We start from the raw sequence: 23,239 nt of genomic DNA, 5'->3' as shown, positions 1-23,239 counted from the left end.
TTTGAACAAAGGTAGATTGTTAATTTTGGTATTTTTGTTTGGGTGATACCGGCCTATTGTTCATCGTGAGGTATTAACAGTCATCCGGTAGCACATCTTGTGACCTAGTTTTAGCCTAGAATAGTTTCATGGGATCGATTCTCTTGAATCTATCTAGTTAGTCGCAAAAACGATGTCCGTAATGCATAAGTATAATTTTATATTTAAATTCATTATCGTTTTCTCGCGACATAAAAAGCAACTAGCTATGAGACCAAGTGCGCACGGTGCGCTATTTATTTTTTCTTATCAATATTGCTTACCATAATGATCATTATTAATAAATAGCCTTTTCAAACCAAAAGAGGGTAGGTGATATACAGTAGATTTCATGTCGTCTATTTTTTATGCCACAGCCTATGAGTAACCATCAGTATTACAAGAGCCCTTATTGACCAACCTAGGCTATACATTTAGCTAGCACTAGGCCGCTACTTTCATTTCGATTATATTTTGCGTGGAAGTTGAAACAAACCGCCCTCCTTATTACTTTGACAGCCCAGTTGGGCTAGACATTCTAAGATAGAATAAAACTATTAGCCATTTAATGTTGCCCCTCCCAAAGTGAACGGGTCACAGAGATCATTTACAGGCCTGCAACGTTACGCATTGTTTAACTGTTGGTTGTCGCCGTTATAATTTAAAAATTGATAGATCAAGGCGGGCTAGAGCTGCCGATAAGAAATATTACATTGGAACGACCTATACATACATGTGGGAATATTCTAATATGTCGATCCTATAGTGATGAATGTGCTTATTATTATTTCTATTACTGTCGATCATGAGAATATCCTATAGATAAGATGCTATCGTCAACTTGTCCTGCTACAGCGGTTAGCCTATGGCAAGTAAGTCTGTAGGGCAATGATTTCGTATGTGCCTGTCTTCTATTATCGTTCAGGGCAACTGCCGCTTATATTCTTTATAGAACAATCTGGTAACGCACCCTAATAACTGATTCCCTAATAGGCACCGATTATCTTAATTACTGAGGACAAGGGGAACGACTGATCGAAGGGCCAAATTGATATTAGGGTGCTTTTTTCATATATGAAACGCGGGAGCCTTGACTACCATGCTGATGAATGATTTCGTTTTAGAAATAATTTTGATTGAATTTTATGTCTGTGTTTCTCGTAATCAAGCTGCCTGTCAGTGTCAGTCTTCCTAGACGCTTAGACTTGTGTATCAAACCTATTAGAGCCTCGTACGGGTCCACTCGCAGAGATGATGGTTTGACTAGTAATCTCTTTTATTAATGAATGACGTTGAATTGATCTACGACAACGTCGGATACCATCAATGATGCAATTGGTTGTTACCTTCTACTTTTTCGTGTGTAAAAAAAACGAATTCTTGCGACAAATTAACCAAGACGTGATTACTAACGACGCTCGAAATTCAAAGGGTTTCCAGTGGTGACAGTAGTAACCAGAGGTCGCTTCGTGCTATTTTTATTCCCTGCACACTTTATCGTTCAGCATTCGTGACTCGATATTTTTTCTCGTTTAGAAAATATGGTCAGGCCATTAATCGTGTCGAAACGATACTTACTAGCGCTAAATGTAGTCGCATTCTGAATAATAAAAAGTCTGAGATGACCGGGCCACACTTAGGTGATTTAATCTGATGAAAATTAAGATGCATGCGAGGCTCGTTCTTCAGGGCAGCCCAATTGGGTTTTTGCGCATGGATAGAGCAGAAAACTTTCCCGCATAAATGATTTAGTTTATGCTTATAGATTTTAAAATGGACCGACACAAGGAATAGTGAATAGAAAGGTAGTTCTGAAATATCACTGTAAAATTTACTTTGACCGGGTTTATTGTTAATGACTCATAACTGGTGAGCAGGGACTATTAAACAAAAGCTGCAAGAAAATTATCTCTTAGAAATAATGTTTGTTCAAAACGTAACCTGTGTATGATTTCATTAAGGTTTGACACTTTTTTGCCTGACGGTAGGTGGACGTATGGTAGTAGACTTTTGAGCTGAAATATAAATGTTACCTATGATATCCATTGCGGAAGTCATAGTTGGCAAAGTCTTCGCAATTCCGTTGTAGCGTAGCCGATTTGACGCGCCTGCCTCGCCACTGTGAGATCTGTTGCAACAGCTGCCGAACGATTTTATCATACGTGCCCATGATGAGTGTCTCACGTTATCATTCTCGTTATTGTCCGTTGCTAAGCGTTGCAACTGTTTCAATTATACGTATATAATAATATATACACGGGTATTTGCGCCAAGCACATAAAGATTTTTGCTATAAACTGAGACGTTCGGACTAAAGTGAAACATTTCGACACGTTTGATCCGAAGTCTCTGCTACGTTAGCACATTCGTGAAATGAAAATGACGGATTTGTTAAACTTAACTTATAGTACGGCCAATTTACATTTGATATTGTCGAACTCGGTTCTACCATCTATGACACTGCAATGCAATAATATCATCATATTGTAGAATGGAATATTAAAGCGGAACAAATGACCGGTTGCTAGGTTATATCGGAGTGTTGCAGGCGCATGTAGAGCTCTTGAATATCGTGTTATTATTAGCTTTTATTTCTACTCAATGGGGTACTCATGTGTGCAGTTCGCCTTAATGCATAAGGCCATCGTCAACTATAATCCTGTAATGTCGTAAACAACCTTTTTATCGAACTAGGCTCAATTGTCATTTATAAAAATTAATACTGGCGGTAACACTGATAATATAGTGATAAATAATTTTAAGAACTTGCTCTAAAGAGCTCAAGGAGGGCTGCCAATGTTGAACACTTGAAAATATCATATGATATTATAAAACAATATTTAGGAGATTTTTTTCAGTAAATTGCAGATAGCGATAGGTCGTGTTTTTATGCCACATTTTCTGTATGAAATATTACCTAGCATTTCAAACTTTAATAATACCCTTTTTAGTGGGACTGCTCGCTTAAAATCGCCCTAGCTTATTCCCTACATCTAATTTTTAGCCAATCGGGCCGCCTCCATTAACATTTGCGTAACATATATATATATATATATAATAGTAAGTGGTAATGATAAAACCCATAATCTCACTAATCAATATTTGGCGCGCTAAACTTTTCCCTGTCTCCGTTTCAGGTTGGCGTTGTATGTATATGAATATCTACTACACGTGGGGGCGCAGAAGGCGGCGCAGACTTTCCTCTCAGAGGTAAGTTTAATTGATTTCTGCCACACCTTATGTATGCCTGTTACTGCTGAAACAGATCAATTTAGAGTAGTTCGTCTTCTGCATTAAAGCTTAAAAGACTTAATCTATCATAGCTGTTGGATATCTGCTTGCATACAATTGTTTTTAATGTTGGTCAAGTTTTCATTTAATGATTGTAAGATGCTACCTGATCTCTGAGTGCTCCATAGCTAGACAAGAAGCTAACAAGAAGTTGAGGCGTATTTGATTTTTTTCTGGACCGACCCTTGGCCTGGAGCTTTTCACAACTTCCGACTCTGACGTCTCTTTAGGCGCCAATACGAAAGCCTTGGGACGCGTGCGTTCGGCCTCGTTGCAACATTCATTTTAAAAGCATATTCAGGTGACTTTGTCTACTAAGCACGTTAGTAGGCCATAATAGGCTCTATTTTGTTGACGAGATCAGTTACAAAGCTACACCACTGGAGCATGTAAATTAAATAAGTTCTTGCGTTATCCACTTCATGACTCGAAGAAACACCTCGTTCTAGCACAGCATCACAAGAGCTTGAAGTCGAACTCAATGAACGACCAGAGAAATGTCTTTTGTTGCACAAGGCCCATATTACGATGTAAAGTGAACGAGAATTCATTGTCGCCTTGCGCTTATTTGATAATCGAGTATTTCCTTGAGGCTGTTTGATGTTGAAGGGCTGTGCAGCCTATGCGCTGTGGTTCTTCAATTCAAGCACGATGACAAGCGAGCAGCGTTGATAAGCGCTTGTTCGGCGAACAGTTGTTCTCTTCGGGATCATGACCGGTCCCTGATGAGCCTGCCTCAGCCGTTACCTCACTCATAGGCAGGAAGTAGTTTATGCCATTTGTATATAAAAATGATATCTGTTCGAAGCCTGCTGAAAGAGCCAATTGACACTTATCATCTTTGGGCTACAAGATTGAAGATCAGAATCGCTTTGGATGAGAAAAGAAACCGAGTAGTACAGGCGAATTATGTTGAAGAGGGATCGTCAGAAGGTGCATACGAGACCAGCTATATATATGTATATCTAGTCGGTATAAGGATGGGCCGTTACGGTGAAAGCCGAAGGACGGTCGGAGCTTGTGCTGCTGAGCTGAGTTTCATTTTACGCGTCTAATCGATAATAAGCAACTATGTACTTTCGTCTCTTCGTTTAAATAATACGCATATAGAACAACAAAGCAATAACTAAAATAAAGATTTCCTCTCTGTAGGTAAAATATTGTATTGTAACGTAAACACTGAGCGGACATGGGACAGATTCATGCAGTTACTCAAAAGCCCTTATGTGTATTTTTTAAGAAACACAAGGGAAAAATAGAATACTGCGGATGACACGGGAGGAAGCAGGCGTACAGCATGCTAGGTAGTGTCGATTTGCGAAACGACCAGAAATAATATATTCACGTTGGTAAATGACGTTTATTCCTGTTAGTAAGTTAGGCTGGATAGACGCTGTGTCCGTTGGACGGTTTACTGATACCAATGGGGAAATATACTTACTTGTGCGGAGCAAATAGGTCCAAATAGGAAGGAACCTGCTTTTCGTGTCGGATGAAAGCTGCAGCGTCTGCACCTGAGTGTAGTTAGAGTTACTTCTGAGAACAATTCAATGCTGTCTAATAGTTAAGTCATGTACGCTTATTTCAAGATATAGTTTAGTTTAGTGTGTCTTTCCTGATTGGGCCTAGAGACGTGTGAGCCGATCAATTTGCGTTATATGTTCCTCTATTAACTACTCTATTGCTCAATTGTTTTAAGACTAGTATCTTGAATACCATAGCTACCTACGTTCGAATGTAACGTATCCTCTAGCCAAAAAGAAGACCGATGAGTGTGTCAGAGTGGATTGCTAGCTCGGCTGCCTGAAACTCTGGTTTCTCAACATCGACGAATAAGAATGTACGCTGCCTGGAACAGCAGTAAATTGGTTTTACCTCCCGTCGGGGCAACTATAGACACCACAGCGAGATAAATGGATAAATTTTTATCGGAAAGTGGTGACAAAGTATGCTCACAGGTTTATTGTTGTCGATCGTTTTGAAATCGATGTGTATTGTTAATCTTAACTAAAACGCAGGCCTTGATTTTGTATTGAGGCCCATCCCAACAAGATTTCAGGACGTACTCATATAGGACGTGGAAAGAATTTGACAACGATTGAAATTGGGATATGTTCCTATAAATAAATAAACATTTGTCAGTATGTACAAATCAAAAAGCCTGCTCATTGCCTGAGAAGAAATTGACCAACAAGTTCTGTTATTTGGTGAAGGCTTTGGCACCAACTCTAGAGATCTGCTATACATTCATTCAGCAACGTATGCGTCCTTCTTCATACACACTAGAATGGCAAACTGCAAGGAGATAAGGTACATAATTATTCTTATTGTCTCTTAATCTCGTACGTAATTCGGTAACAATTAAAGTACGAAAGCAAGCGGTTGTTGTCATTTGCCGTAATTTTGGAAAGCAAAAACCTAACTTGAATCTTAAAACAAACGACTACAGAAAATGAATATCAGAATCTCCTACCAGTTTACTGCACAATAAGCAGAGACAAGTAATGACAAATGATCATCTGAGTTCGGTTCCGGACGTACCATTTATCCGAATTTATTATTGAAATCCCGTTAGAAGCCACTTTCTGTAAACACGTCAGGCAGCTATAACATGTGATAAAAAACATTTCCGTCATAGCTACAAACAGATGAATTTAGACCCCGTAATGTTTTGTCCTGTCACATTTACATAAGGCTCTATTCGTGCTTATACAGAGATCGCATAGTTTCTATGTCTGAATAAAACTGACCGTCCGAAATTGCTGCTGCAATTCATTTACGGGATTTAAATTGGGATTCTGTTTATGGGATGCAAACGTTAAAAAGTTTTCAAGGAATTGATATTAACCTGCAAATTTGATAAAACTCCGAGAGGAATAATTTATAAATTCGCTAAGCGGCTTATACATAACTGCAATGTATACATGGGTAATGCTTGATGTCAAGCTATTACAAAACTGCAGGCCGATCCTTCGCTGAACTTGGCTCTATTCAAGTTGAATCAACTTTCGATTTTAAAAGTAAAAGAGGACCTCATCGTTATTAAGTGGAAGTGGCATGCGATTATTTCAAAAATTTTCAATAATGCCACTTAGCATCGATAATTAGTCGTTTCCTAACGCGTAAACTGTAAAAGTTATATCGTGCGCGTTAATGGTAACGGTACATAGATTGATGAAGGTCCTGAAAAAAGCAGGCCGAAATATCCCGCCTCGATTTTTGTTACCTGTCTATTGAAAAGTAGACTTTTTTGCTTTTTAAATGACTAACACAATGGCAATAATAGTCTTTTATACTCTCTAAAATGATTTTTCTATAAATAAAAAAAATGCTAGCGAACTTACTGGTGCAGATGTAAGCTTTAGCTTTTCTGCTGCAATTCGTAGATGGCTTTGTGTCGTCGAATGGCCTCGAAGATATTTTGAGAAGTTGTATTTTTAAGCAAGCCGAAATTAGGGAACTGTTTGAATCTATCGGACAGCCATAAGCTTAGGATGATTCGCTTGCTTTTATAAAATGGCGAAGGCACATTCAGCTGTAGGATGTCGTCGGTCTACAATCGATGTATGAACCTAAACTTCAGCCATAGTTCTGCGCATCGCTTTCTACTACACATGTATATGGCGCGCTTTCCCATACACTAGCGGAGCATCGTACAGTCAAACAACTAATAGGGGAAGTTCCTTCTCTACTTCTTTTGTGAGTACGGTAGCGATATGTTTCTGGGAAATAAAGGCATGTTCCAAATTTCGTGTCCTAAACTGCATCCGTGTTGCACCAAAGTTCATGTTTAGGTTTGCTTAACCTTATCCTCAATTATGATCCTAAGCTCTCGTACGACCGAATTTACTTCTAAACGTTCGTTTTCCTCTGTTTTCCATTTTCATATTCTTAATGCATTATCAATTGTACCTATTTGGGTATACTTTCTTTGCTCATCATTGTTTGTTTTACTTTAATCCCCCTACAGCAGTTGCTTAGGTGAGCACGGACAATGCGGCGCGACATGCCCATTGGCCTGATCTAATCTCTCGTAGCTCCCGTTAAATTCTGGTGAACTAGATGTTGGCAGCTTATCGCTCTCAGAAATATTGTCTCATACACTAGTTTCACTTTTAGCACACTGGAAACAATCTCAGTTGTTGTTATTATTAGCTATATTCTCTCCGGCTTCTGCTGCCAGGCCCACCGCCCCTACTCCTGGTGCTGTCCAACGACGAATATCTGGACGGTAGAACTTACCGTGTCGAAACGAGTTTGTCAGCAGAAGCTATCTGACGATGACTACACCGACAGCGGAATAATAATAACAATTTTAAATCATTCAGCCTGTGATACCGACTACATATCGATGCTACCCGTGTTGAACTACAGAGTAGGGGGAGCACACAACGTCTCCGCCAGCCTTACCGTACCGCCACTACCAAACTAACCCTGCTTCCGTCACTAGGCAAAAATGATAGTGGTATTAAGAGTGACCTATTTCTGGCCTCAGCGTGAGCTCTCGGTGGCGATGGCGCCATCAGCGTTGGCTCAGGCTGCCCACAGCTGTTCAGGAAAAAGCAGAGATTGACACAGGGTCGAGTCGATCTTGCGGCCCGTTGAATAATCGGTGCTGACTGACATATTGGTTTATTAGAAGTACTTGACTTGGCCAAGCATATAAAGAAACATCGATGAAAATAGGGAGATTACTACTAGTGCAGAAACAGTGTTAGTGATTTCTCCTTCCGAAACAGATTTGCCTTTATTCATTATATATATATATATATATATATATATATATATATATATATATATAACTTCTTTTATTTAGACATTGGAATCACTGAACAAAAAGAAGCGGATGTGACGCTTTGTAGTAAAAAGATGTTACGTCCACGCCTTGTGCCGCGAAGCGTCACTTTAGACAGTTAGCTTGTTCCAGCACGAGACGTATAGCGTCTACGCTTGGTTTTGCACCTAGACCACCATGTGACTTTAGATTAAGTAGGCAAACACATTACCCACTGCGTTGTCAGACAGACAAGATGCATTGAAGCAGAGGACACGCAATAGCTACGCTCTTGGTGTCAAATCGACCTGCCTTGATTCCATAGCTCCGTGTAGCCTAAAATTTGGGACAGTTCCATCACCGCTGCAGACTCAGATAAAATCCAATTACACACATTGCAGTCTTTGGTGTCTGGCTTTAAGCAAAGGGGGTCATAACTATGAAGGATCCTTTTTAGTCGCATCCAGGGCCTACTGAAGGTTGTACTGTTTCTTGCGAACCCTTGTACCCATATGTACTCAGGTGTAGTCGCTTTTTTGCGATTGTTGGCGTCATAGGCGCTGTTGACTTTGTAGGGGTTGGTACGACATTGTAGTTCGTGCTCTACTACAACCACGTGTTTTGATAGCCCCAGTTCAAGCTGGAAAAACGTCACCCAAGATGGCATACTGCCAAACAGTGGTCACGCCTAGTTCTAACCTAAGTTTTAAACGCCATATGTCGATACGTATGGATGAGGTCGAATTATATCTATCAATCGAAGTGGTTGTCTAGTACGCCGCAATAATATGAGTACAAAACCAAACTCAGATATCGACAATCGTATGCGCATCTACGTACATGCATGGATATGCAAACCTATTTGGCACCCGGACCAAATGCAGTTTGAGAAATCTTCGAATCTCTCAGATGAATAAGTCCATGTTTACAAAGGAAGTTGCACAACTTAATAAATAAGCGTCACATCGATTTTAATCGGCGAATATATATATATATATAGATATACACTTAATTATAAATAATATACGTGTGTATTTAAATAGAACAGTGTAAGTTGTTTCCCATTAGCGATGAAAATAAAAACATATAGTTTATACCCACTTTATTTTACTCTTGGGGCAAGCGTCGTGTCAGCTGGCAATGTCTTAGAAATCGTTAAGTAAATCGTTGGTCAGCTTTTTTTTTCGGTTATTTGTACTTGATTTAATATTCTAATATTCAAAATTGCAGAATGGAATTGGCTGACGCTGCTGAATGTAAGCGGCTGTCGTTTTGCTGGCAGTGTTGTTTACAGATTCATAGAATCATACTACTGATTAAGCACGTGCTAACAGCTTGAGTGCTTTTCTTCTTTTCTCGATTCTAGATCCGATGGGAAAAGAATATAACGTTAGGAGAACCACCGGGATTCCTTCATTCGTGGTGGTGGTAAGTATCAACGGCGATAATTATTCATAAGAATAATGTATTGCATGGCAAATGTTGATATTGGAAGTAACTGGGTTAGAGGGGTGTAAGCATATACCCAAGTGCGTCAGTTTTGTTAAGTGTGCCTTTGTGCTTAATTTCAATCGATTTTTATTAGTGGCGTTCAATTGTCTACCGCTACGGAACGGCAGCGGCGAGAGGTCATAACGTGGTGCATTAGTGCCGGATCGGGAAACAAAGAAACGGGGTATTTCGTGTCAGATATGTTTTTAATCCACGCCTGAAGCCGAATCGGGCGACGAACGCGCATCCGGTTGACCTTGACCACAGCGGAAGCAAGCGTCAAAAGTTCCACCTCAAACGCTGACTCAGTCAGAAAGTACAACCCGACTTGCTTCTTTGTTCCATAGGTTTATAAATAGTGTAGTATTTTGTAGCTACAAGTATAAAAATCTTGGCGAGAGATGTCAGAGATATTCGTGAAGTAGTCGTCTCGTAGCTACGTGCCTGCTAATTGGATTCGTTGAGCGTGACTCCTTCCATGTGATCATATTGATTGTATCCGCAAAAACTACAAGGATGACAAAAAAAAAAGCATAGCTATATTAAGAAGCTTGTGTTGTCGATTTAAGTTTCATGATTTGAACCCTTTTTTGTAGGATAGACACGATCATACCGCGGGCGAGAACTAATTTCGTCATTGTTCGGTGTGCGTGATAGAATATGTCTGTCTGTACAGTATTATCTAACTACTCGGCACGCTATGCAGCTTGTTGCGAGCTGGGTTTGTGGCTTGCAACGGTCGGTAGCGTGATTCGAGTTTTCCAAAACCGTCGTTTTTATTTTACAAACAACTGCAAATCGAAGCCAGGCAAGATCTTGTTGGATTCAGATCAGTTATTATTATAATTACGGATTGTATAAACCTATGTGCACACTAAGACAACTGTCGTTGTTGTTTCGTTAACTTACGTGCCAAACAATATGTCAGCTAGTAACGGCTATGGTGACTGGATTAAGGCTGTGTTGCTTTCCCCGTACTCTTTCATTCTTTTAAGAAAAAAGCGCATGTTACAATTGATGAACGTTGGTCACGAACGTACCGATCATGTTAAAATTCTGCTAAATGGACATTATCTCGTAGGGTACAATATTGCTTGAGCTGGTGTCTGAACTGAATCTGGTGATAACCGCATAGCTACTAGTAACTGAAATATACGTTAGCGAGTTATGGACTCGTGCCTTTTATAAGCTGTGCAGCTGTGACGACTGAGCACAAAACAAAGAAATTTATTGTGTCAGGAGAAATGATTATTGACGATTTCTTCTTCTTCTATGTCACGCTCGATCGAAAAGTTAACGATCACTAGTGCAGCATTTCTTTTTTTTTACTTTTTTTTTTTTGTATCTTTATTAGCGACTCGAGCGGTGAGGGGGGACAGCAATGCTCGAATGGATTGTGTATGAGTAGAAATAAATCCCCTTGATCCCCTCAACGCAGCAGCAAGTGGAATCATATTCCGTGCAATGGATGACCAGTGCGTTGTCGTTACGTGCACCATCTAAACGACCAGCGTACTCCAATGCAAAATTGAGCGGCACTTCGCTCTGTGACGTATAGGCGCTTTTTTGTTGGGTTATCTTTTGTTGTTTCAGCTTAACCACACCTTTGATATAGTCTATTCATGCACATACGTATTTAACTAAATTTCATCAGACAGATAGCGCTGCTGGCGAATCAGAAAGAGAACAACCGGCCTAGAGACATGACAGGAAGGCAGGCAGGCGATATGTACGTATACTTTGTATATAGTGACGCGTAGACGAAAAAAAGAGACATCAAAAAACCAACAGTCGATATAGAGATGATTGTTGCAGCAGAAATCGACTTACAACAAAATTAGGTTTTCTGCTTTTTCTTCTTCTTACCGTCTTATTACCTGAAAAGCAAACGTGAATCTACTATGTAACGTATGTTTGATTAATTTCGCTAGGGCTGATGTACAGCTGAGGTAACCATGTTAGACTACTCGTAAGGACTGGTTACTGTCAGAGATCGTTTAATGTATGCGGCAAGTAAAAAGAACTTGTTTTCTAGCGTTATTATTTTTACACCGGATAGATTTGACAGAATCGCAGATAGAGTATCAGACTAACCAGTAATAAACAAACCTAGCGTAAACTCCAAAATACAGATTTATTAGCGTCTGCTGAACCTATTTCTGGCAGTATCATCCCCTGAGCACAGATTGTTATTTATTTAGCAACACTATAAGCCTTATATATGCGCACCGTCTCTAAGTATGTACAAAGAAAAACGTCGGTTACACTTGTAGCCCTAACCCTACGCCCAGACATTGCGGAAAACACGACACTGATACGGTTAAATGTACGATACGTCTACATTTTTGGTGTGGCCATGACTTTCCGTTGCTGGGGCGCTTCTTTCGAATCTGCCCTTCCCTCACCTCCTGATATTTTTTTTTGTCTATAAGTAAGTATATCATCGCTATCACCACTTCATAGTATAATATGAAAACTGCAGCAGCAGCCGACGCATTCTTCTGTGTTTACTTGTTGAATATCTGTTTGTCGTTTGTCGTGTCCTTCTAATATTTGATGCCTAGGGCGTTTTCACAGCAGACAGCCAAGAGAAGTTTCCAGCTGAGAACTTGCAACCTTTTGCCATAGGCGGCCATTTCAGGACCTACAAATAGTCCCGATCCACTTTTCTTTTCAACTAGCTTTCGAGGTGACAGCTAATATAGTTGCGTTATTAAACAACAAAAAGATTACCTATTTTGCGTAAGTAGCTAGTATTCATTTAGCAAGCGTTTATCAAACGAGTAACATTTGACGTTGACTATTTACTTTGGTGCCAATTGAGCTACTGACCACCAGCTCAAGTATAAAAAAACAACGCTGTCAGCGGACTCCTTAACAGCAGGCAACACATCATATAAGAATATGGAACAATAAACAAGCGCACCAACAACAATACAATATGCGAAGACTGGTACTAGCAATAGCCACGGTACCGGTAACCACCGCCCTAGCGGCAACGCCGGCGTTCAGGGTTCGCTGAACTTTTCACAGACAACGGTGCTGTCTCTTGGCATAGCAGCGACGCTGACGGTCGCCCGCTCGTTGAAACGTCTTTGAAATGTTTGCTGGAGTTGCTTGTTGTCCGGCGTCGATCACGTCGCACAGGCCGTCGTTGTTGTGAAATCTCTGGCCACGAACAGCACAACGTTGCATAGACAATATACGAAGAATAGATAAACACGATATCGATTACGTTCGCCGGTACGTTCACGCAGCGTAGAGGCGATAACAGCGTATGAGTGAGCATCGTAAGTGGACGTACACGAAAAATGGCTTGAATTGAAAAAAACGATCAATCGTGTGTTCTTATATATATATTGCGTTTCTTGTTAGTGATGATCTTATTCTTAGAGTACTATTGTTATTAGTAACGTATTGTTTTGATGACTTAATTCATGAATTTGAATATGTGTCGAGTTTTTCTATTGTGGATCTAGATATAGCGAGCACCCTATATTTTTTTTTTTTTTTAGAATAATCGAAGAATAGCAAAGCGCATCTTATTTACTACAGCTACCATGCTGCTGGGGTAGAAAAATTGACGTAGAAACATTTTGATAAAAGCTAAGGTTTGTTATCGTCGCTTCAATCCTAATTGGGCACGAGCATTTTTCTCGGGTCAAACTTTCGCAGACGGATGTCAGGGGTAATCTATTAAGTTTGATTTACGCGACTTCGAGTCAGATCTTCCAGCTGTCAGTTTTTTCCTTTCAGAGGTGACTTCGTACCCTAATATCCGTGGCGGTGTCGTTTATACTTGAGATGGCGGGAGCGTCCCACTGCGAAGCTTCTGCTGTTCCCGCTGTCGTTTCTGCCGCTGCTGCGGCCTTGTTGAATACAAACATTTTGATGAACGACAAAGTGGTGTCACAAGTAACGGATGACTTTATCTATGCTCATGTTCCGTAGACGTAAAGATCGTATTAATTCTTTTTCAGATACAGTAAGAAAGTTCAAGTACTATGAAAATCATCCTAAATAAGTTGCAGGGACTCCAGAAATTCGCTGTGGATTTATAAAAAGTCCAAAATGGTGTTGAAATAATAATCTTCTTTGAGTCACGTTGCCTGTAGGTACACTGTTATGCAACCTTGACAGTTAGAACTCAGGCAGTGAATCGAACAGGTTCTTAAAAAGTCTTAATGTCCAAAGTGGTAACCATTTACTCAATCAAGCGTCAGTGCGTAACTTTACCATAGTTCAACCATTCGTAGCAAGAAAATCGTTAATACGATTATTTACACGCAAAAGCGGGTAATCCAATCAGTCACGGTCAGCTACGTCAGTGGTGCCTGACAACGAACATACATTAACCTAAACTAACATCTGTAGCAACAGATTACCCTTTGGGTATGCCTAGTTCTAAAGTCATTGTCTCGATTATTATTCTGAGTTTTCTCTCTGAGTTCTGATTATTAGTATTCTGAGTGTATGTGCCCGGTCCTCTGCTTAACTAGCCTCGACGAATTTAGTCGGGTGAGTCGCTTTTATAAAAAAAAAGATATAGATTTCCCGTCCACTTCCGCTGTATGGCATAAACTAGCCTCTGACATCCATATATACAAACATGCACCCGACGTGTGTTTTGCTTTGGAATCGGAAGTTTCATGACAGACGGCAAGCAACGGCAGTACTCACAGGTTGACACGCATACTGCAATAGTAGAGTTTTTATTTGAGTTTTGCCCTCTGCTAAAATGCTGTCACAAACGCTGGGCCCGAGGGATTGTTCCAACCTCAGTCTGATGATCAGCTACGTACCAGGAAAGATGTCTTTCAGCTTTCAACTGCCCAAGTTCAAGTTATAGGAGATTCACTGCCGTGTACTTCAACTATATAATCTCTATAATCTCTCTATGCCGGCCAAATGCGACATGTAACAACCTACCGCACCCTATAATAGAATGGTTGCACTACGAAGTTTATCCGCTAGCAATTGTTCTGGCGGTGCGATAGTTAAACTTCTTTGAAGCGTATTGGCAACGTGCGAACGGAGTATGATACATTACACGGATCTATCGCGCGCACTCCTTCCGTTGTAGCACCATGCAAACCAATCATATTCGTTATCAGCAATGATTCTGGGTAGACAACCAGGTGTCATGGCCGGCGAAATATGTCGGCCATGTTAGACAGGTATCGACATTGTCCGCGACTTACCGACTAGCATCTGTGACAATAGAATGCGTTTATTTTGTACTGATAAAATATTGAAGTGAAAAGTCTTGTTAGTTGATTTCGATTTGGATACGTATTCCAATCAGACGTTGAACCATGGTAGAACTACTAGGTTTGGTTTAAGAAATTTGGAGGACGCTCAAATCACTTCGAGGATGGTATCGCTTTGACCAGTGTACGAGTCGATGTCCGCCAAGAAGGGTCATTGTGATAAGCTGGGAAATCAAGCGTTCTTACTGTTTTCGCTAAGGAAAAATCTATTGTGCACAGAAAAACGAATTGTAGAACGTGAGTGTCAAACAAATATAAGCACTCCGTCGAATCTCAGAGATATTTACTCGTTTCTGACCTTCACCTCTGGCCATGCTTCACCTATGTCAGGATTTGACCAAAGGTTATGCAGGATGTTTTGCCACCTAAGTAGTGTATAGCTAGCAAAGACTGGATTGCTCACCAGGTTTGTTCCTCAATCTTACCGTTCGTAGAGCTAGCAAGCAGCTTCAGCAGCCAAGCAAACCCCAGCAGGAGATCGCCTGAGCTGGGGGTTGAGGGCCGAGGTCGGCAAGAGCACCGGACAGCCTATGGTAGAAAAGAAGGTGTACAAGTAGCGTAGCCAACAGGATAGCCAATGAGCCCTCCACTGGATAGGTTTTGTTCAGTTTCGAACGAGCATAGACACATAGATGGGAGGTTGCGTGGAAAGGGAGAAAGGACAGAGGACGAACGGGGAAGATGACTAACCTTATTTGATAACCCCCTCAAGTCTCCCGAAGCCCCAACACCTCCCTAGAACATCCCTTCCTCTCATACTCACCCCTAAACAGCGTGTACACCCTGTGAACCCCACCCGTGTCTCCAAAATACCAACCTCTAACGTCGCCACCAACACGACCCGTTTTCTCTATGGTGGTGACTAGCCGAAAGTAACGGGCGCTCCTGCACTGTATTATTATATTACCCCACCGTGAATCCCATTCGCGAGCTTAGCAACCCAGCGGCTACTGGCATCGACCAACGATCAACCTAACAGGCAGCGACCGAAGCCTTCGCCTTCAGTTGGCTCGGCCTGGCCAATGACATCGGTGACGCCGCCATTGCTGCTGTAAGTATTGAACTGTGTAGACGCGCTGGGTGTGCTCATTGCTACTCGCTTAAAATTCCGCAGCTGTACAAGAACACTGTGTAAAAGGACTAGACGCGTTGGCTGGCTCGCGTCGGAGCACTGGCCGCCGATACAAACTGTAGAGGCCGAGAGTCGCTCGGAGCCAAGGCAGCCGCGAGAAAACGAGATATGTGGGACCAAAGGCCGGACGGGTCGGAGGCTGGACGAGTGGGTGGTTCGTCGTCGCTTCTTGTTTCTGCTGATAGCTATGCCAGTATGAGCACCCCTGGCTGTCGCTCCTGCTTGTGAAGGTACGGGGTATAGAGGGGATCTAATAAAGCAACGGAAGGAGGAGCTAGGGAGGACTAGGTGCTAGGGGACGAAGGCAGTCAGCAAGCTGCCAGGAAATTTCCAGTCCCCTAGTTACCTCCCCGGTTGCGAGTTCTCAGCTGTAGATTCGGTGCTTTCGCTGTGCTTAATGCGGTAACTCGTGACATGAACTGATCGCGCGCGTACCATGATCACGAGTTCAGCTCGGCCTGAGGAAATATTGAGGAGTGTAAAAACGCGGATAAGGGCGAGGCAACCTCGTGACAGACAAAGGTCTGCTTCCAGGAGAAGCAGCAAGATGGTGAGTATGTAAAGATCAGGGGCGAATTTTGGCAGCTCTGTAAACTTCGTTGATCGACGACGTAGAACAAGCCAGTACTGGTGATGACTAGACGTAGTCTGTCATTGAGTGAGTCAAATTAGTGATACGCACATACATATGTGTATATACCTGCAGATGAAAACCATATGGAACAGAAAATAGGGTAAAAGTCCTTTGGCGACCAAATACTACTAAGGGAGAAATGCATTGTGTCTATACAAATCTCAGCTTTAAATTGCTTTGATGCTACGTATCGTACGATAGTTAACTTGCTTAATTATAAATAGATGAACATGGTTAATGATTGCGAAAGGCAAAGAATAAAGTGAAAATAACTGAAATTGTAAATGTCAAATTTAAGTAATTGGTTCCAAGCTAAGACTGCGCTTATACTTGAGGATTTGGTTAACTCGCGTTCTACTCCGTACTCTTCGATATTTAGTGTGAAGTGCGTTTGGTTCTGACATTCAGCCTGTCTTATTTGTACCCTCCTCCGTAGCACAATTGGATACATTGAAAAGTCCAGTGCCTTCATTCATACCCGATAACTTTACACGCTTAAATGTTCAGGCTGAAAACCGTTGCTAGACTTCGTACTCGTAGTAGTAGTCGTAGACGTGTCTTTAGACGTTGGCAGGCCTTTGGCATTCGAGTTTAACGTTCGAAGACAGTCGTTTACGTTATCAAGAGTCGTAGAGATGTTCATGTATCAACCAAGACAACAAACGTTTGTTATGAAGGCAATAAGATATCTATTATATGAATTCAATTGTTTTATGAGTTTGACATGCGCTCGTTTTAGATACGAACTTAACCGGGTGCTTTCTGAACGCATTATCTTCGTCACAAAATTTAACTTTGCTAAACATAGCTCTATTTGCTAAGTTTCCTGGTTATCTTCCATCTTGGCAACTTCTTATGTCTGCTGAAGTATCTGAACGCAAGTTTCCCCAGTGAATACTCCGGTCACTTTGTTTCACCCGATATCACTCTTGACTTGTTGCAGCTTTATCGTCCTTTCGCTGCTGACTGTCGCGCTGCTGCACCCTTTGTCCCCATCGTTTATATCATAATATCATATTTTATGTAGGTGCAATCGTTGCTGCTGAAAAAAGTTCATCGTTCTTCTTCGGCGCTTGGCATTCAACCTGTACTGCAGCAAATATAGTGCGGTTTTTTCGAGTTTCCTCAGATTTGCCAAAGCCTCGCTGGTTTCTCCTCAACAGTGATCGCTCCGCAGCCGCAATTATGCTACGAGTGCTAGCCCGCCCGTTCCACTGTGGTTCGTTTTCAAACGAACTGTTTAGGTCGGCGAGGGGCAATGGAAGGGTGAAACCATTAACTGTCTTCCCTCTCTCCTCCAGTGCTCCCCCGGCCCTAATTTCTCAATACACCCTGTCAACGGGCTGACTACCCCAAAAATGGCCTTCTCTCTAGAGGCTTCATTGTTGTTTGCGTCTCTCTTACCACGCTTGTCCCTTCTTTTCTATTTGGTATGACGCTGTATTTGGTTCACGAGACGGAACGCGGGAGATAAACCGAACCGAACGAAGGAAGGAATCATATGCAGATTGGGAAATCGGGAGAATTTCATAGGAAAGCAGACCAAGGAGAAACGGGCTACTCCATAATGTTGATAACTTCAGCGAAACGACGGCCATCGCTAGCGCGTGCTAGAGACTTAGGCGGCTGCTCTGTCTTTGGCTACTGAAAACTTTTGAACCTCCACAAGGTTCGTGATTATTGGCTAGCCTTTTCTTTTCCTGCTTTCGTATGGTTTGGATAAGGACACAGAATGGAGAATTCGCTGTTACAGAAAGAACCTCAAACTTTCGATCCACGCTGGATGAGAACAACTATCAACAGGGCCAAAAGGGACCTTCATGATACTTGACTTTCCAAATCTAATAATTTTGTATTATTGATAGTAATCGAAATAGTTTCTTCGGCACCGATCTGCTAATGTCTATAAGTATGCCTGTACACTTTTAAAAGTAGAGAAATACTATTGCAAAGTTATATACATGCATGCATGCATGCATGCATGAGCCACATGCGTTGCATACATGCGCGTGCGCGCGTATAGAACTACAAAAAATTAATTATATGCACGTTGCAGCTCTTGGGCAACGTTCAGCCAGCCTGCAATATCCCATCGGGTGGCGTTTCCAGTATCTTGGCTTTGTTTTCGGTCTTTCAAGTTACGGCCGCATTTTCAACCGAAGTTCGCTCTGCTGCCAACTGTTCGGCCGGTCACCTCCGGTTTACTCTTTGTTGTCGTTGCGTTGTCATGGGATGGGTAGATTTCTTTTGTTGGCCTTGTTACTGGTGTATTCAATTGACGCGAGAGGCACTTGTCTGCTGCTTGTCATTCGGCACCTATTCATCGTCGCCGTTCGACATCCGCTGTCCTTCGACCAACAGCGAGAATTTCGTGTACACTCTGTTATATATATTTGTGTCTCGGTATTGTCTTCTGCTTTAGCAGCAGTTTGATAGTCTCTGTACTGTAGTGATCTTGCTGGCTGATGCTTAACTGTTCACAACTTGTGACGGAGGCAGCGGTAGCCAACAGATAGAAACTCTGTAACAACCTCTGAATCCGCAGTCACAACAGGCGATTGGACGCGACCGAGCAAACCCTCCGGGTGCCTCCCGCGCCTCCGGCCCCGACGACAACTTCTAGCTCCTTCTCCAAGAGCAGTAGAAGAATAAAGAAGCAGTCGAAGCGGGAATATGGGCAGGCGCTTGCTCCGAAGGACGCTGACGCCACTGCCGCTAGCCGTTGCTGCTGTGGAGACGCCAAACGGGTTTTCGCTCGTCGCCGGTCGCCGGTCGCTCATCGCCGGTCCCTCAGCTCGCGGGCTGCACTCATTCATCGGTCGAGATGCCGCCATCTTTTCATTTCCTCACCGCCGATAGACAACGAAGAAGATGACAGGGACCAAAAACTAAAACAGAAATTGCCCATTTTGCCGCTCTTATTTCTTAGCCTCCATTCGCTGTTGCTGTTGTACTTATTCGTGTCTCATCGTTGTTGTTTTTGCCGATGGTCTCAGAAAGACGCTGTGGGGCAATAGAAACGCGTCCGACAAGGGTTAGACACTCAATGAGAGGGGGCTGCTATGGCTTACTGCAATGGCACTAGAAGAAGCAGTAAAAGCAGTGCTAGCTTCATCTGATGTTGAGCTTCAGGAATGTGTGCTTATGTATGGGTTGGATATCGAGGGAAATTTTAGTTAGCTTAAATCACCCCCCAACGTGAAGCTGGATCGTAGCCATGATATCAATCACCACGAGCGCTGCGGGGGCCGTAGACGGAGCGATACGACAAAGACTATGGCACGGTTAGAAATAATTGTTCAGCTCATACGGAATTTATAGTGACCGAAGTTGAGCTTAATGGTTAGCAATGAAATCAACTAACGCAAGGTTTTTTTAATTATAAGTCAACGTTAGACCCAGTGACGTGTTTCTTTACGCAGTGCTTGACTAACCAATCGTGTATGATGACGCATGTGTTTGCAATGTACATACAATGATAGTTTGTATGCTAATTCGGATATTGTTTTTTGTCTTGCAGTGTATTCTGGGACCTATATTGCGCAGCTCCGGAGCGGAGAGACTCGTGTGAACATTCTAGTGAAGCTAAGGCCTTTCACGACTACGTGAGTTGTATTCACTAATTGTTTTGTCTTTTTTTGCGGACGTTCATTCTTGGCCATTTAACCTTCCTGTTCGTCACCGGATCCTGTGGATTATATGTAGACCCATGGAAGCTTTGACACGATCATGAGCATTTAGTTACGTCCTTTCTCTTACTGCTCTACATGTTTTGCCGGTTAGCCTATAGTTGGTCTGTACACTACGCAGCCCATGTGTTTCGATCGGTTAAATTTCCACCAAAGTAGCCGCGGTTTCATTATTTGAGCAGACGCAAAAAGACATAACTAAACAAAGATTCGTGTTCCTGTTGCGTCACAGACCCCCTGCTTAGAGGGGTGTTCACAAGCGATATGGTATGGAAGCGATAAAATACGTTTGCGTATTATTTACATACATCTGGGTGAGATCAACGAGAAACAAACAATTCGGAGTTTTTGAAAAAAATAAGGAATTGCTCGCCTGTTCGGGTGCTAATCTTTTTCATGTGTAGATTAACGAGATGCGGCTGGAGCAGGAGATTTTTTTAGTAAATTGTACACCTCTCTTGCAGCACGTGTCTCATACGTAGCTATGTGCAGGCTGTGGCTTACTTAGCTGATGAATGTCATCACGGTTAAAGTCGTATAGTCTGCCGGCAGCAGAAAACAAGCATTGAGACCGTATGGCAATAGACCGCAGTAAAGGTCACCTAGTCGATTATAATTACCATGTACACGGGCTAGTAGGTGCAGGTCAATTTGAATGTAACAAGGAGTACCGGCATAAAACGAGCTGCGGTAGATAGCTGCCATCTTATACACTCGACCGAGCTCATCGATAAAAGAGAATCTCCTGGTATCAATCGACCTGAAGTCGTTGTTTCTCTCACTGAAAAATATTCGAATGTTCCGAGAATTTCATGCAGTATCTGCTTCCTAATAAACCTATATATATATATATATATATATATGTACATTGCAGATACACACCCTGCCACCAGTACATACATCAGTTATCATCCACTAACAAATGCTGGCTCCTCCTATGTGACAAATTTACCTATCGTGTTTAACTGTCCGTCAGTTTACCTACCAGTTTTTATTACCTGTGCCTATGCCTATATAGGTATATATATCTACATATGTATATATATCTACATATGTATATAGATCTATATAAATATGTATATATACGTACATATATACACACAGCCATGCATCTTTGTGCATAGATGCATGGGTGAACGCCTTTGTGTGTGATCGTCGTTTGAGCTGGAGTCTCCACCTGCCTAGGAGCTAGTCGGAATCGTGTCGCTGCTGCAGCCACTCAGAGCTATTTCGAATTTTCGAGCGGTGCGTTGTTTGAGAAGCGTGAACTCGTGTAATAGGCACATCCTTTTCTGCTAACCCGTTCTCTTAAGCATTTAACTATTCTTTCGTTACCAATTCCTCAGTATTCGTTAGCGTTTCACGTATAGCTCCCGCTGTGCGCTCCCTTCACCTAGAAAGCCAGCCGACCGACCGTCCGGCAAACGGAGGCGCAAACGGTAATTCACGTCCTAATGGAGATTGCTCCGTGTGGACGGCCGTTCCCACGATACTAGCTGACGGTGCGACTTGAGCTTAACGGGATCACTTAACAGGGCGATTGTATGTACCTATGCATATGTGTGTAGATATAGTGCACTTTGATGAAGAAATGATGGCCATTCGAGCGTAGATCGGCTAAATCTGCTCGTTGCTGTTTGGATAACATCTTTGAATTGGCCTGCAATAGCTACAAGGAGCAGGCGACTAGTTAGCGTAGCTGGACAAAAAAGTGATAGGTGAATAATGTTGTAGTTCTAACTGATATTTGTGTCCTCTTTGGCCGTGTTGTTGATCATATACCGGTCGCTTACATCTTCTAGCCAACTAACTGCCTTTTTTTTGGTAATGGTAAAGCCGTGGTTGCAGCAGATGGTTCCCTAAATGTAGGAACTAGGACGGCTGAATGCGATCGCACATTAGTAAAAGGTCAACGTTTTTATTTGTTACTTCAACATTGTAAACATCTTATATGCTCAAAAACACGCATTAGCGGGACGTGGACAGTAGAACAAAAGGAGTCCGTCTTTAATTGAAATTAGGGTCGTTTTAGCAGTTTCAGAAAGCAACGACCTCTGTCGTTGCTTTATGAAAATATCAAGCAAGTCGACAAATATGGAAAACAATCATTCAAATCTGGACTGTCCAAGATGCCCAAAGATGGTACTAAGGATTACAATAGGATTTTTCTGTGAACCTGTGTATCGTTATAGCATGAGCTACCTGGTTTGAGCCGCAAGGTGACATTCGCTTCATAAACATCCGGAACATCTAGAGTAGACCGCTCTCGTAAAACTAAATTTTGTAATACTTTGCAAGATCACAATTTTGCTAGTAATGATAAAATGTAAATACAAAATATTATCCATACGTAGGCAGTGTCGAAAGAATAATGAAAACTAGTTGTCTCTTCGTCTGCGAGACAAACCTTCTAGGACGAAGACTGGTACAAAATTTCGAATCAGAGTAGGGTGCGCATGTCAAAAACACGTACGTAGCCCCCACGATCCTGTGGGCTGGTGTACAGCTCATGGTCTTCTATACATGTACTTACCCGTCTTAAGTGGTTGCCGACAAGTGCTAATAAGGGTTAATACTGTGAAAAAAAAGATTGAATAGTTAATAAAATTTACCCAAAAGAAGCCAATCTAAGCACACTGCCAACTTTGAAAAATTATTAGTTACCAACCGCATGCACCCTCAGCAGATTCACATCAGTTTAACTCAGCGAGTGCCCTTGTTTTTATATCATTTACTACTGACCCCGTACGTTTCATGTAGTATATTTAGTCCGCTATGGCGGAAAGAGTCTCATTCCACCATAGAATACCTGCAAAAAGGGAAGTACTGCGGTTCGTTCTCTCGGTGAATTAGCTTTGACCCTGCTACTCGACCGCAATGGACTGTAATCCAGAAACGTTAGCTAGCTAGATTTAATTCACACACAGTTGAAAAATATTC

The 23,239-nt window shown here is 42.0% G+C and overlaps 1 protein-coding gene across 16 annotated transcripts in view; it reads left to right on the top strand.

Moving 5' to 3' along the window:
* Window positions 1-23,239, top strand: part of LOC111245769 (single-stranded DNA-binding protein 2-like) — a 90,760-nt gene that overhangs the window by 18,003 nt on the left and 49,518 nt on the right. For all 16 annotated transcript variants that reach the window (XM_022794507.2, XM_022794506.2, XM_086980433.1 and 13 more), the window contains 3 exons: window positions 3,156-3,228; window positions 9,450-9,511; window positions 20,131-20,215. In XM_022794507.2, the coding sequence (XP_022650242.1) occupies window positions 3,156-3,228; window positions 9,450-9,511; window positions 20,131-20,215 (220 nt within the window). The remainder of the gene's footprint in view (window positions 1-3,155; window positions 3,229-9,449; window positions 9,512-20,130; window positions 20,216-23,239) is intronic.

The sequence above is a fragment of the Varroa destructor genome, unplaced genomic scaffold, assembly GCF_002443255.2.
Source record: "Varroa destructor unplaced genomic scaffold, Vdes_3.0 BEIS01000002.1, whole genome shotgun sequence".
In the NCBI taxonomy this organism is placed as follows: Eukaryota; Metazoa; Arthropoda; class Arachnida; order Mesostigmata; family Varroidae; genus Varroa; species Varroa destructor.
The sequence above is the reverse complement of the archived record's forward strand: the minus strand, read 5'-3'. Positions and strand labels throughout refer to the sequence as shown.